The sequence below is a fragment of the Bubalus bubalis genome, chromosome 23 (genome assembly GCF_019923935.1).
Source record: "Bubalus bubalis isolate 160015118507 breed Murrah chromosome 23, NDDB_SH_1, whole genome shotgun sequence".
In the NCBI taxonomy this organism is placed as follows: Eukaryota; Metazoa; Chordata; class Mammalia; order Artiodactyla; family Bovidae; genus Bubalus; species Bubalus bubalis.
Window position 1 is genome coordinate 32,944,003 of NC_059179.1, and position 14,733 is coordinate 32,958,735.

The window sequence follows — 14,733 nt, forward strand, 5'->3', positions numbered from 1 at the left end:
GATGGTGTCATCTGTGTATCTGAGGTTATTGATATTTCTCCTGGCAATCTTGATTCCAGCTTGTGTTCCATCCAGCTGGCATTTCACATGATGTACTCTGCATGTAAGTTATATAAGCAGGGTGACAATATACAGCCTTGATGTATATTCCGTGAATATATATGAAAACTTCCGGAGTTTTCACATTTTATCACTTCTGAAATTGAGATGGTCTTAACCACTGTAGGCGTGTTCTAGTTTGAGTGCTTTTTTCTTAGTGCTATGTAATGAACGGGCTCTTAGAAACGATGCCTTAGACACTCACCCAGGGCCGTGGGTGGAGTAGGGGTGGGCCTGCAGCCTCACAATCTGACTTGCCTGTCCTGCCACCTCAGCAGAGGTGAGTGTCATCCTGTCTAGGGAGTAGGGTCTCAGAGTTCTGGGTACATGAAGTGTCAGGGGTGAGGGGGTCCAGAGAAAAGTGTGCATTTTTGTTGTTGTTCAGTCACTAAGTAGTGTCTGACTCTTTGAGACCCCATGGACTGCCGCATGCCAGCCTTCCCTGTCCTTCACTGTCTCCCAGAGTTTGCTCAAAATCAAGTCCATTGAGTCAGTGATGCTATCTAGCCATCTCATCCTCTGCCACCCCCTTCTCCTTTTGCCTTCAGTTTTTCCAGCACCAGGGTGTTTTCCAATGAGTCAACTCTTCACATCAAAGTGCCCATTGGATGTCCTTAATTTTGTCCCAAACAGACCTGACTCAAAGACGTTCTTTGGCTCTGAGCCCCGCCCTCTGGTTTTGCTTTTAGGTCATCGTGTACTCTTATGGAGCCAAAGTCGGATTCTTCCAAGGAGACATCCGGCTGCTGCCTGATGACATGAGGACCCTGAAGCCCACATTGTTCCCCACAGTGCCTCGACTCCTTAACAAGGTCTATGATAAGGTACTTACCTTGCTTCTGCTGGGCTGGCCCTGAGCTGTGCGGGGCTTAGGCATGATTACAGCTCCTAGAGACTCTGTGTTGCTAAGAACTGTGCTCCAGCTCCACCCTCACCCCCACCCCTACCAGCATCCACTTACAGCCACACTTACAAATGCAGCCATGAAAAATCGTACAAATGAAACCCCTTTCCTCTGGATGAGATTACTTGGATGTGATATGGACAAACAGATTAATTCAGAGACTTGAGGAACCTCTCAAAATTCAGCTGACTTGGAAATTGTTACTCTGATTCCATAACACCTGCTGGTCAGGGTGCTTCTTGCTGAGGTGCTAAGCCCATGGTAAATATTTCATATACATTCCATCATTTCATTCCTACAAAAACCCAGGAAATCACACCAACATTTATTACCTCTAATTTACAGATGATGAGACTGAACCTTGGAGGTTAAATAGCTTGTCCAGAGTCAGGTCTAATAAGGAGATGAGCCAAAATTTCATGGCCTCATGACAGATTTAGCTGTTATTGATCTCTGCTCTGTTTTTCATTAAGGTTAGGAAAATGGTGATTTTTCTAATCCAAGCATTTCTCTTGCCTTCATTAGCTGAGAGTCTTCCAGGAAGGCACAAATATTTGATTTTTTCCCCCTTTATTTATCAGTCTTGAAAATAATGAACTGGTACCCCAGTGACCTTCAAAACTGGTCAGTGAAAAATTTTCTTTGTAATATTATGATACTATATAACATGCATACATATGATCCTAAATCAAAAGCCGTAACAGTGGTACAGAATCAGCTGTTTCATCAGTACTCCTAGGTAACTTTGTAGATAGATGCTACCTTTTGGGGACATGCTGTATCAATTGTCAAGGTTGTTTGCTAAGGACAAGGAATTTGGAGGAGCTGGTTGTCTGTGTGTATGAAGTTCACTTCTTTGTTAGCATGAACTTTCATCATTGTTCAGCATACCAGTGCGTGAATAAGAGTCACTTTCTTTTGATGCTAGGAGGCACTATCTCTTGCTTGTTGATGAATGGCTTTGGTGAGTATCCAATAGGTTTCCAACTAAGAGGGGTTGTCACTCTGCAGGTACAAAATGAAGCCAAGACACCCTTGAAGAAGTTCTTGTTGAACTTGGCTGTTGCCAGTAAATTCCGTGAAGTGAAAAAGGGTATCATCAGACGTGACAGTCTGTGGGACAAGCTCATCTTTGGAAAGATCCAGGTATGCTGGGTAGATCCTGATGGACCCAGGTACGTGTCTGGGCTGCCCTCTGCTTCAGCATACTTTGCTTTTCCTTTGATGGTCAAGTGTCTCTTTAACTGGAGACCCTTTGGCACTTTCTGTGTTCACTCAGCCTTTTGAGATCTCTCTCAGACAACTTTGTCACTAAAGGGATTTGGCTGAAATACAGAAAGTGGATTTTTCTTAGGTTCTAGCTCTTTCATTCTCTTGGGTGGTCTGTTGAGAGTCCTAAGTAATTTGAAATGTCCAACAATACAAATTACCTGAGGAAATGTAAAAAAAAAAAATTGCAGGTCTGGTTCCCGCTGTGGATGGTGGTTACCATAAGAGCCAACATTTTAAGTTCTTTTCTACAATGATGGACCCTTTCTAAGTGCTGTGTGAATTAATGAGTTTAATCCTTATGACAACACTGGATAAGTAGGCTGTTCTGCCCATTTTGCAATGCAGGAGACTAAAGCCGAGGGAATAGTTTTCAGCAGGTCTTTTGTTTCTATTAAACAGGAAAGCCTGGGTGGGAAGGTTCGGTTCCTGATCACCGGAGCTGCCCCCATCTCACCTCCCGTCTTGACGTTCCTCCGGGCAGCAATGGGATGTCTGGTAAGCCAAGTACCTTTTTTTTTTTAATTTTTCATTGGGGTGTAGGTGCTTTACAATGTTGTGTTAGTTTATGCTGTACAGCAAAGTGAATTAGTTATATATATCCATACATCACCTCTTCTTTCCTTCCCATTCAGGTAACAGGCGCCTTTTTTGGATGATAGCTAATTTCACTTTTGCACAAGTAAAACTCACTATTTAAATAAAAATGAAAACACAAATGAAAAGTGCCAAGGAGAAAGTCAGCCAGAAACTCAAAGTCAAGAGAAAATATCCTTCCAGTCACTGCTTAATGCATCTGTATACAGAAACCTTGGCACAAACAGCATCGATGTTAACAAAACTTTGCCATTTGCAGCAGTGTGAATGGGCTTGGAGGGCATTATGCCAAATGAAATAAATGAGACAGACAAATTCTATGTGACATCACTTATATGTGGAATCTAAAAAATGCAACAGACTAATGAATGTAATAAAAAAGAATCAGGCTCACAGATACAGAGAACAAGCTCCTAGTGGAAGGTAGAGGGCAATTTAGGGGTAGGAGGGTAAGAGGTACAAACAGGTGCAAAGTGAGTTAAAGGATATTATTATATGGGAAATATATCTGATGTTTTATAATAACTATAAATGGAGTATCATCTTTAAAAAATGACATCAGTGTTCTAATATACTTGTTAAGCAGTGCTCACCCCATCCATATTGATCCTAGTCAAATAAACATCATTTTAATGGTTTTGTAATCGTTTATTGAATGTACCCAAATAACTAGTCTCCTGTTGATGCGTGTTAAGTCATTTCAGTCGTGTCCAACTCTTGACTCTTAAAGACCCTATGAACTGTAGCCAACCAGCCTCCTCTGTCCATGGGATTCTTTAGGTAAGAATACTGGACTGGATTGTCATGCCCTCCTCCAGGGGATCTTCCCAACTCAGGGATTGAACCTGTGTTTCTTATATTTCCTGCACTGGCAGGTGGATTCTTTACACTTGTGCTACCTAGGAAACCCAGTCTCCTATTGATAGACATCATTTTTTTTTTGCTGTTATAATCAATGAGATGATAAGGATAATTGTGCATATTTATGCAACTATCAATTTAGGATAAATCTTTGCAAGTGGGAATTTTTGGGCCAAAGTATATGAGTTTTTTTTACATGTTAATGTTAATGCTCACACTTCCTCAGAAGGGTCTTGTCTTTCTTATACATTCCTGCAAATAAAGCACAAGTCCTGATAGCCCCACCTTTTTGCTAGTGATAGATGTTTTCAGTCATTTAAATCTTAGCCAAATAGATACTTGAAAAATCTTATTACAACTTTGTTTCTTTTATTAACACCAAATATCTTTTGGGGGGCTCTTTTTTCCCTTGCCTTCATCACACTGAACATTCACAGATTTATCTAATAGTATTTGTGAGGTTTTGTTTGTTTGGCTGCACTATGAGGCATGCAGGATCTTAGTTCCCCAGCCAGGGACTGAACCCAAGACCTCTGCATTGGAAGTGCAGAGTCTTAACCACTAGACCACCAGGGAAGTCCCTAAACATCCTTTCTATTGTTTACTGGCACTTGTATTGCTTTCATGAATTACTACATTACCTCCTTATAGAAAAAAGAGCAAAGGAGAGTTTGGTTCTCTTTCACCTTGCTTTCTAAGAATTAGAATAGTAATAAAATCAATCTTTGTTGTGTTAGAAGTGTATTTCCTAGTCTCATCTTTTGCACTGTGTATTGCTAGATAAAAGTTTTAAATGTTTATGCACTAAGTCACCTTTTTTATGTGGTTTTATAAGAGCTTGGACCTTAGGCTTCCTGACCCAACCCTCAATATTGCATAAAACTTTTCATCCAGATTTTCTGGTAACCTTGTGGTTTTACCTTTTTTCAATTAAGTCTCTGCTCCATCTGGAATTTAGTAAAAGGGCTTGAGTACAGATAGTCTCATATTTCCCCCTCGATGGCTAACTAGTTCATTCTTTCAGCCAACACGCACAGTATGAATGAAACAAACAGCCTTGTCCTCACCAAGTACCACCTGTGTGTATAACTGTCTTCACAATAGATTCTGAACTGATGCCAAGGCCAGAGTTCCTCTTTCTTCCTTTCCTTCCTTTCCCTCAGCTCCTAACACCCATAGATCAGAAGGCCCTATGTCATATCCCTCCCAGAAATGCCTTCCTCTCTTCCAGTGCTCTGCCTGGAACAGACCCCATCTCCACTTCAGACTCTGCATGTGTTTCCCCCACAGCCCCTCTCCAGTCAAGGTTATCCTTTATACCAGCAGTTGGTCTGTGCTACAGACCAAATCTGGCCTGTTCCCTCTATTTATAAATAAAGTCCTGGTGGAACACAGCCATACTTATTAATTTATGTATTGTCTACTGCCACTTTGGTGCTATATTGGCAGAGATGAGTCATTGACATAGAGGCCAAATGGCTCATACAGTCAAATATATTCACTCTCTGGTCCTATATACAGAAGTTTGCCAACCCCTGTTCTATACCATAGCTATTTCCCTTAGAAGATACTTCTCACTTTCTTTAGCTCCTTCAGTAGCATGCCCTTGCCTAGGTCCAAGTCCAATTGCCATTGGATTGCATGTCACTTAATAAATAACTCTCTTTTCACCATCAGCTTGTAATGCCACATTTCCCAAAGTATAGTATGTTTCCATACTTTGGTCAGTTTCTGGACCCTTTTGGTTTTTGAGTGAATCCACAGTTGCAAAGACCTAGCAGCTCAGGTTCTCATGAATTCAAGGTTTTAAGACACGAAGTGTCCTCCAGCTCTCAGACACCTTGCTTTCCTCATGTCTGGCCGTAGGGCACAGCCAGCTCCTGCTGTATCTTGAGTAACTCCCAAAGCCCTTCTTTGGTTCACACAGGTGTTTGAAGCTTATGGTCAAACAGAATGCACTGCTGGCTGTACAATTACATTACCTGGGGACTGGAAATCAGGTATGTTCTTTGCTTACTGGACAGTGGGTGCAATGGCCGGGCGAACAGTTCTAGATAAACCAGGATTTGGGTATTTAGATAGCCTCAATACTCTGGATGAATGTGGCAGATACTAAATCTAAGAGTTGGTCCAGGCTTTTCTATCTCGACTGTCTGGCACTGCCAAATGACTTTTCAGTTTTATTCTTCTAGAGTCAATCCATAAATATCTCTCAAACATGGCTGGAGTTATCACCGTTTCCCAGTATCCTGGCTGATTCAGTGTGGTGTGTTCTAGGTCACGTTGGAGTCCCCATGCCTTGCAATCATGTGAAGCTGGAAGATGTACCTGATATGAACTACTTTGCCGTGAACAATGAAGGAGAGGTGAGTAGGCTGTGCCCAGCAGTCCTTTTTACTTAATCGTGGTGGGGATGTGTGTATCAGAAAAAGCACATGGTTGTGAGCAAGTTTGTGTTTGGTTCTTTCGAGAATTTTAGCAAGGACTTCAATGTCTTGGAGTCCAACTTTGTCCCCCACAATAGAAATTAAAACCTGGTGCTCTTCATTAGTGTCATTGGTATTAGTCAATCAGTTGTGTCCGACTCTTTGCAACCCCATGGACTGTAGCTCACCAGTCTCCTCTGTCCATGGCATTCTCCAGGCAAGAATACTAGAGTGGATAGCCGTTCCCTGCTCCAGGAGATCCTCAATCCCAACCCAGGGATTGAACTCGTGTTTCCCACATTGCAGGCAGATCCTTTACCATCTGACCCACTAGGGAAGCCCAGTGTTCCTCATACGTATAGTGGAAGCATCAAATGACTCAAGGTGGTGGGAAAAAAAAGATAAAAGGCGGGAGTAGGTGTTTGTAGCAGCCTTTGCTGTTATCACCATCGTGTCCCAACTTCCGTACAGATCTGCATCAGGGGCCCCAATTTGTTCAAAGGATACCTGAAGGACCCCGAGAAGACACAGGAAACCTTGGACAAGGATGGCTGGCTTCACACAGGAGACATTGGTCGCTGGCTCCCGGTGGGTGTTTCTTCAAAACTTCTGGGTGTCCCTTAACGAGGGAATAGACTTGCTCAAAATGAAAGTCACTCAGTCATGTCCGACTCTTTGCGACCCCATGGACTGTAACCTGCCAGGCTCCTCTGTCCATGGAATCTCCAGGCAAGAATACTAGAGTGGGTTGCCATTCCTTTCTCCAGGGGATCATCCCAACCCAGGGATTGAACCCAGGTCTCCTGCATTGCAGGCAGATTCTTTACCACCATCTGTGCTACCAGGAAAGCCCGAGAATACTGGAGTGGGTACCTTTCTTTCCCTTCTCCAGGGGATCTTCCTGACCCAGGAATCAAACCAGCATCTCCTGCATTGCAGGCAGATTCTTTACCAACTGAGATACCAGGGAAGCCTGGATACCAGGAATGACTTGCTTAAAGACAGGGGGAAATTTGGTGACTTTTCCAAAGAAGTGTAGTAGTGTATTTTGTTGTGGTGGTGGTTTTTACTTTTCTTGTGGCAGAAACAACTCAAGATAACTCCATGGGCCTGTAGTGTTTGCCTTTTATAGGGATACATATTTTTCCCCCCACTTAATATGTAGACACATCAAAATGAGGGGGCAGGATTTCTAAGCCAGGTGTATGCAGAGACTAATTTTTGCCTCTCAGTGACCTTCACAGCCTCTTTTGGTGAAAGCAGACTGAGACTTTCTTTAAAGCATAGCTTGCTGACAAAAAATCAGCAGTAAGTAGTCTCTGTAAACCCCACCTGTTTTCCTGAGAAGAGAGGAAATTCTTGCATAGTCATGATGGTGCCTTAGAACCCCTGAAGGGAATTTTCAAGAGCTTTCCTCTCTGGCAAGTTTTTGTCTCCTATGTGCTGGGGGAGTGGGAACGTAACCAGATTTAAAACCCCCTTCTTGCTCAATATTCTCAAGATTTAAGTGATATTCAGGGAATGTTTGACAACAAAATCTCCAAGAACACCGGTCCTAATAATGTATTTTATAGATTTGGGTATTATGGTAACATGTCTGTGTCTGTATGGTAAGAGTTCTCGGGTCTAATAAGCCCAAAGTATAGGCAATAGATGTGTTTTCACACTAGAATTATAAAGGGCTGAGCTTTATTCATCACTTTCAGATAATGTCTGTTAGGCTGAGCTGGTGGTTAATTTCTGGAGTTGGCCTTGTTGATGGTTCCAGGATTGGTTCAGTCTATTGCCTATTTCGGGTGTGATCATGTGGACCGTATTTGCCACTTGTCCCAGTTCTACAATTCAAATCCCTAAAAACCTAAGCTCCTCAAATCAATTAGCCCAGAGATAGAACCTGCAAATGAGCTCTGGTGGCTGGTCAGAGAGCTCTCCCTGGCTGTTTCTGTCCTAACAAGCGCAATTACTGACTTGTTTGATTAGCAGTGGCACAGTGGAGCTGTATAGACTGCTCCTGGATTTAAAAGCGATAGAGAAAAGGGAGACAAGGAGGGGAAGATCATTCTAAAGTCTAAATAAAAGATAACACCTTCCCTGCTCCCAAGAGTGCTGGAATGAAGTAATTGGTAATTAAGAGCTGCAAAATTTCTTTATTGAATGAGGCAACCATGTGCATAATCCCAGTGGGTCCAGGGGACTTTTTCTGAGGCTGCCCACTGACTCTTCACAGACACATGCAGTATAGACAGGTTTCGTGGAAGGCTGCATCCCTCCCCTTTCCCCAAAGCCAAAAAGAGAAATGAAAGATTGTCCAAAAGTCAATGGAGAGGTCAAGTTTAAAAGGGAAGATTAAAAACAAAAAAAGGAAGATTACCTCTGATTTCACCTTGCTCTTCACTGATATCACTCAGTAGGCTCAGAAACACTGATGCTGTGGTCTTTCTGTCTGCTACAGAACGGAACTCTGAAGGTCATCGACCGAAAAAAGAACATTTTCAAGCTGGCCCAAGGAGAATACATTGCTCCAGAGAAGATAGAAACTGTCTACATCAGGAGTAGTCTGGTGTCGCAGATTTTTGTACATGGGGAAAGCTTACAGGTAACATACATTTCTTAACAGTCACCAGTTTTATAAACACAGTGCTTAAACTCGGCTTCTCGGGAGTGCGGGAGGATTGATATGCAGAGGTCAGAGTTGCTTTAAGCTTAATATTGAGCACCATTTCTTTTTGAACAATCACATTTGAATGGAACATTCTTGTAGAGATGTTAAGTGGGAAAATGAGATTAGAGTTCCATGAGGGTTTGAAATATATTAGTAGGATTCCGTTCAGTTCAGTTGCTCAGTCATGTCCTACTCTTTGTGACCCCATGGACTGCAGCACACCAGGCTTCCCTGTCCTTCACCAACTCCCAGAGCTTGCTCAAACTCATGCCCATCGAGTCGGTGATGCCATCCAACCATCTCATTCTCTGTTGTCCCCTTCTCCTCCTGCCTTCAATCTTTCCCAGCATCAGGGTCTTTTCCAAGGAGTCAGATATTCGCATCAGGGAGCTTCAGCTTCAGCATCAGTCCTTCCAATGAATATTCAGGACTGATTTTCTTTAGGATGGACTGTTTTGATCTTGCTGTCCAAGGGACGCTAGCCCTGAATGTCAGGCTTGGGAACCATCACGTATTAGGAAGATGTAACGCTGCCTTCTTTGCCCCACTAGGGGGCAGTGCTGCGCTAGTTCACATGCCTTTATTTCCTTTCCAGTCATTCCTAGTGGGAGTGGTGGTTCCTGACCCAGATGCACTTCCCCCATTTGCAGCCAAGATTGGGGTAAAGGGCTCTATTGAAGAACTGTGTCAAAACCAAGTAAGTCTCGGTCAGGAAAGCCTATGCACACCCATGGGCCCATCATGGGAGGGGGATTCCCTGTTCTCCCCACCCTTCAACTTGGGCACCCACGGTTTCCCGGAACCTCCTCGCCGGAAGAACAGACTCTTGCTGTGTCTGTACTGGCTGGTTTTATTAGACTGGAAGATGGGATGTGGAGTTTAAAAACAACTACCAAAATCCCTATTCTTTTTATAGTAAGATGTGCATTGTGAAAAAATTAATTGGAAAATGAGGAATTAAATAATGCCATCCAGAGAAAACCCCTGTTACCATTTAGGTCTGCTTTTTCTTCTCATTATTGTCTTTGAGCAACATTTAGATATCACACGTTCTTGCGCATACCCCCACATCCTGCTTTTATCTTGATGAGTTTAGTTGGTGTTTTGAATTGGTTCCTGCTCAGCCTTTTCTTTAGGCTCTTTTTCAACAGCCAGTCTCTAAGCTATGTTTTATATTCCTAGACTATAAAGAAAGCCATATTAGAAGACATGCATAAAATTGGGATAGAAGGTGGCCTTAAATCCTTTGAACAGGTATGTACTACTCATGTTATCCTGCCCTCTCAAGTCACACTAGAAAGTGTTCAAGTTTGCATTTATAATGGGGTCAAGAAGTTCAGTTTCCAAGGAACTGACCTCAGTGGTACTGTTAACCCATTGATGACAAATGGCAGTGACCTTTGCATTCATTTGTGTAGTCCCTCCATGCTGTTCATTATTCATTCTCCTTCTCCACTCATGTCTTTCCCAAATTATTAGTGTGAGAATAGGCATATGTTACTGTTCTCCTAACCCTCCCACATCATTATGCCACTTCTATAAGAGAAAAGATTCTCTAAGTTTCCCCGCATAGCATTTATTTTGGATTTAGTTTTGACCGAGCTGGGTCTCCGTTGCTGTGTGTGGGCTTTCTCTAGTTGCGGCGAGTGGGGGCTACTCTATGGTTGTGGTGTATAGACTTTCCACTGTGGAGGTGGCTTCTCTTGTGCGGCACTGGCTTTCGGGCACACAGGCTTCAGTAGCTGTGGCATGTGGGCTCAGCAGTCGCGGAAACAGGCTTAGTTGCTCCACCACATATGGAATCTTCCCAGAGCAGGGATGGAACCCGTGTCCCCTGCATTGGCAGGCAGATTCTTAACCACTGGACCACCAGGGAAGTCCCACATAGCATTTAGGAGGGCTCCGCAGAACAGCCCGGATCACTAATAAATGTGTGTACGTGTGCAACTCTTTCAGGTCAAATGCATCCATCTACATCCAGAGCCATTTTCCATCGAAAATGGACTCTTGACACCAACCTTGAAAGCAAAGCGGGGAGACCTTGCCAAGCACTTTGGAACTCAAATCAAGAGTCTGTATGAGAACACCCAGGAGTAGGTTAAGGTACTTACAGCTGCAAGGGGCCCATAAGTATCCTGCCTTGTAGGAATGTGGATTTAAAACTAATCTTACCTTCATTTTCTTTTTGTCTTTCCTCCTGTTGTTTTACCTACTAAATTATAAAACCATAATTTTAGGGCTTTTAAAAAATATTCACTGAGAGATTTAGCACGTGGAAGCTTAGCCTTGAACTAAATAACTCTTGTCTTTCCCATCTTAAACGTTGCTGAAATGACATCTTAGGTGTTAGGACTGCTTTTATCAAGACACCTTCCTTCAAGGTCCATCTGTATAGAATCTTTGTTCCTGCCTTGTGAAATGCAGCCTTTATAAGTGATAACTAGTTCAGGGGCCAAAGTGACCCGTTGGGACTTTTCCCTTGTTTTATAGTTAACCTAACTCATTGGTGGTCTCAATATTTAGAGTTTCCAATGTTCAAATTAAGAGACCTTTAAGTTCTGAGGAACTTAAGAACATAGTTTCTAACTATTTCATAAAACCCCTAAAATTAAGTAGTTTTAAGCTATAACAATACTAATCATGTTTACGAGACAGATTTCTTCTATGTCCTTCTGTGTTCACTAAAGTCTGTGTCCAAAAGGGAAGAATTTGATCCCACTGAGCATTTCCTAAAGTCTCTAGTTTGGGAGAATGTAGAACTGGGCCTGTGACACTGTGCCCGAAAAGAATGTTCTGAGAGTGTTTTCCACAGTATACCTGGTGACGAATCTATTCCCAACAGTTTGCTGCTGAGCTGGAAGCTGTGGGTAAAGGAGCTGAAACCCACGTCAAGTGCAGCTTTCCAGTAAATGAAGCAAGCACTGAGGAGCGGCCTCCCCAACTGGGAATGAAGGCATGAAGCCTGCACAACAGCCACATCTCCTGGGAAGGAACCGACTGATCTCTCATCCCGACTCCACTTCCTGCTGTACCTTACCTGCCTTCAACACACACTGATATCGTCTGAAAATACAAGGTGTTAAGAATAAACTATTGCAGAGAACTGAATTTGTGGTGTGTTTCCTCGTGGATCATGAAGAGAGTCAGCCTTAGACAAGGGTTCCTTGACCATCACGGAAGCTAGTGGCTCTCAAACTTGGCTATGCACTAGAATTACCTGGGAGTTTAAAAAGATACCAATGCCTGTGTGACACTTCATGGATTCTGGTTAACCTGGCCAGGGGTACAGCGTGGGCAATGGGATTTTTTAAAGGTCCCTAGGTGATTCTAGAACGTCACCATGTTTGATAGCTACTGAAGGAAATGACCTTGAGGATCAGGCCTTCTATCCCACAGCTGTGAATAAAAAAATACCAGTCGAAGCCTGACTCCAGCTGAGCACAGTTGGTGCTCTTTCTCCTTTATCATTCATGTAGTCTTGAAGAGTGTTCCTTTCTGGTCTTTCTAGACCCTGAGCCCAGAAGAGCTATCCTGGGATATTCAGACAGAAGGGAAGGCAGGAATGAGCTTCCCTGCATGTCCTAGCTCCTGCTGTCTCCTTGACCTCCTTTCCCACTACCCCCTCAGTCATTCCAGCTAAACCCACACTAACTGCCTTCCTGTCCTCAGACATGCCAGGCACATTCTAGCCTGTTGTTCTGCCTAAAATGCAGACGCTCCCAGAGACACACGACTTGTCCCCTCATATGCTTTAAATGTCACCTCCATCAGACTGTCCCACCTGCTTTCTTCATAATACACGATTCTAGCTGACATATATTTTACTATCCGTCTACCTCCCTAGTCCTCATTGGAGTGGGACAGAGTCCTCTTTCATTCATTGCTGAATCCCCAAGTGCCCTTCCGTTAAGTGTTCACAAGCCAAACCCCCCAATCTCAAGTTCTCTGCCTTGGAAAGAATTACTCTTTGAACAGGTGCCTACTGTAATTCTACTCTTGTGTTTAAAAGAGCCTGACTTTAAGCCTCCAAGTCCACCAGCCTAGAACCTAATACTCACATCAGCTTCAGGCTTGGAGAGATTCAAGCGAACATGAGCAGACATGACTAGGTTGAACGTCTCCTAGACAGCGGCCAAGATGGTATAATATAGAAAGACCCTGAGTTCACCTCTCATGGGCACACCAAAATCACAACCATCTGCAGAACAACCATTGATGAAAAAAACTGGAACCTACCAAAAAAGATCTTCTACAACTAAAGACATAAAGAAGGAACCACAGTGAGACTGGGCTGTAAGGGCAGACTTGTAAGGGCAGATATAATCAAATCCCATACCCCTTGGCTGGGCGATCCTCAAACTGGAGAATAATTATATAGCAGAGGTTCTCCCACAGGAGAGACAGTCCTGAGCCCCATGTCAGGCTCCTCAGCCCAGGGATCTGGCATCAGAAAGACAAACCCCAGAAAACTGGGGGAAATACAAGCTTCACTTTTCAAGAGTACACACAAAATTTCATGTGCACTGGGATCCAGGGCAAAAGCAGTAATTTGATGGGAGCCTGGGCTACATCTACCTGCTGGTCTTGGAGAGTCTCTTGGAAGGGCAAAAGGTGGCTGGCTGCGGCTCACCCAGGGGACACAGACACTGGAGGCAGACACAATAGGGAACATTCAACCACGTGAACACTCCTGGTGGCTGCCACCTTGGCCCGTCTGCACCAAGACCCAACAAGCTGAAGGCTCCGGTGCGGGGGTGCCTCAAGCCAAACAACTAACTGGGGAGGTAACAGCCATATCCATCAGGAGACAGGCTTCCTAAAGACTAAAGGGCCCAGAGTCCTGTCCTGACAGGCCCCTAGGCACAGCCTAGTCCACCATGGGGTCAAAGTCCATCTCCACCCACCAGTGAGGAGATAATAGCTAAAAACTTCCCTAATCTGAGAAAGGAATCAGCCAAGTCCAAAAGTACATAGAGTCCCATACAGGATTAACTCAAAGAGGAACACACCAAGACACAGTGCCATCAAAATGACAAAAATTCAAGATAAAAAGAGAATACTAAAAGCAGCAAGGGAAAGCAACAAATAATACACACGGGAACTCCCATACACTACAAAGCTACAGTAATCAAACCAGTATGGTACTGCTATGCAGACAGAGATTAACAGAGCAGGACAGAAAGTCCAGAAATAAACTCATACACACCTATGGTCAATTAATCTATGACAAAGGAGGCAAGAATATACAATGGAGAAAAGACAGTCTTTTCAGTAAGTGGTGATGGGAAAACTGAACAGCTTACATGTAAAAGAGTGAAATTAGAACATTCTCAAATACCAGGTACAAAATTAAAGTCAAAATGGATGAAAAGACCTAAATGTAGGACTGGATCCTATAAAACTCCTTGAGGAAAACAGAACACTCATTGATATAAATCACAGCAATACTGTTTTGAATCCATCTTCTAGAGTAATGGAAAGAAGAACAAAAATAAACAAGTGGGATCCAATTGAACTTAAAACCTTTTGCACAGCAAAGGAAACCATAAACAAAACAAAAAGACAATATGAAAAATGGGAGGAAATATTTGCAAAGGATACAACCTAAAAGGGATTAATTTCCAAAATACAGAAACAGCTTAAAATTAACCCAATCAGAAAAGGGGCAGAAGACCTGAACAGACATTTCTCCATACAGATGGCCAACAGGCACATGAAAAGATACTCAATATTGCTAACTATCAGAGAAATGGAAATCAAAACTACAATGAGGTATTTTCCTCACACAGATCAGAATGGCCACCATCAAAAAGTCTACAAATAATAAAAGCTGGATGTGTGGGGGGAAAAGGAACCCTCCTACATTGCTGGTGGAAATCGGTTATAGCCACTACAGAAAAGAGTATGGAGATTTC

At 43.2% G+C, this 14,733-nt stretch overlaps 1 protein-coding gene and 1 non-coding gene across 6 annotated transcripts in view; one reads left to right on the forward strand and one right to left on the reverse strand.

The window, feature by feature from the left end:
• Positions 1-11,926, forward strand: part of ACSL5 (acyl-CoA synthetase long chain family member 5) — a 51,100-nt gene extending 39,174 nt beyond the window's left edge. For all 5 annotated transcript variants that reach the window (XM_006043947.4, XM_006043946.4, XM_006043948.4 and 2 more), the window contains 11 exons: positions 789-923; positions 2,015-2,149; positions 2,675-2,770; positions 5,658-5,730; positions 6,008-6,096; positions 6,628-6,744; positions 8,609-8,752; positions 9,414-9,515; positions 10,001-10,072; positions 10,775-10,921; positions 11,661-11,926. In XM_006043947.4, coding sequence (XP_006044009.3) covers positions 789-923; positions 2,015-2,149; positions 2,675-2,770; positions 5,658-5,730; positions 6,008-6,096; positions 6,628-6,744; positions 8,609-8,752; positions 9,414-9,515; positions 10,001-10,072; positions 10,775-10,915 — 1,104 coding nt within the window. In that variant the 3' untranslated portion in view covers positions 10,916-10,921; positions 11,661-11,926. The remainder of the gene's footprint in view (positions 1-788; positions 924-2,014; positions 2,150-2,674; positions 2,771-5,657; positions 5,731-6,007; positions 6,097-6,627; positions 6,745-8,608; positions 8,753-9,413; positions 9,516-10,000; positions 10,073-10,774; positions 10,922-11,660) is intronic.
• Positions 4,234-4,306, reverse strand: TRNAG-UCC. Its single transcript has one exon. It is a non-coding gene; the product is annotated as a tRNA-Gly (tRNA).
• Positions 11,927-14,733: the final 2,807 nt, after the last annotated feature.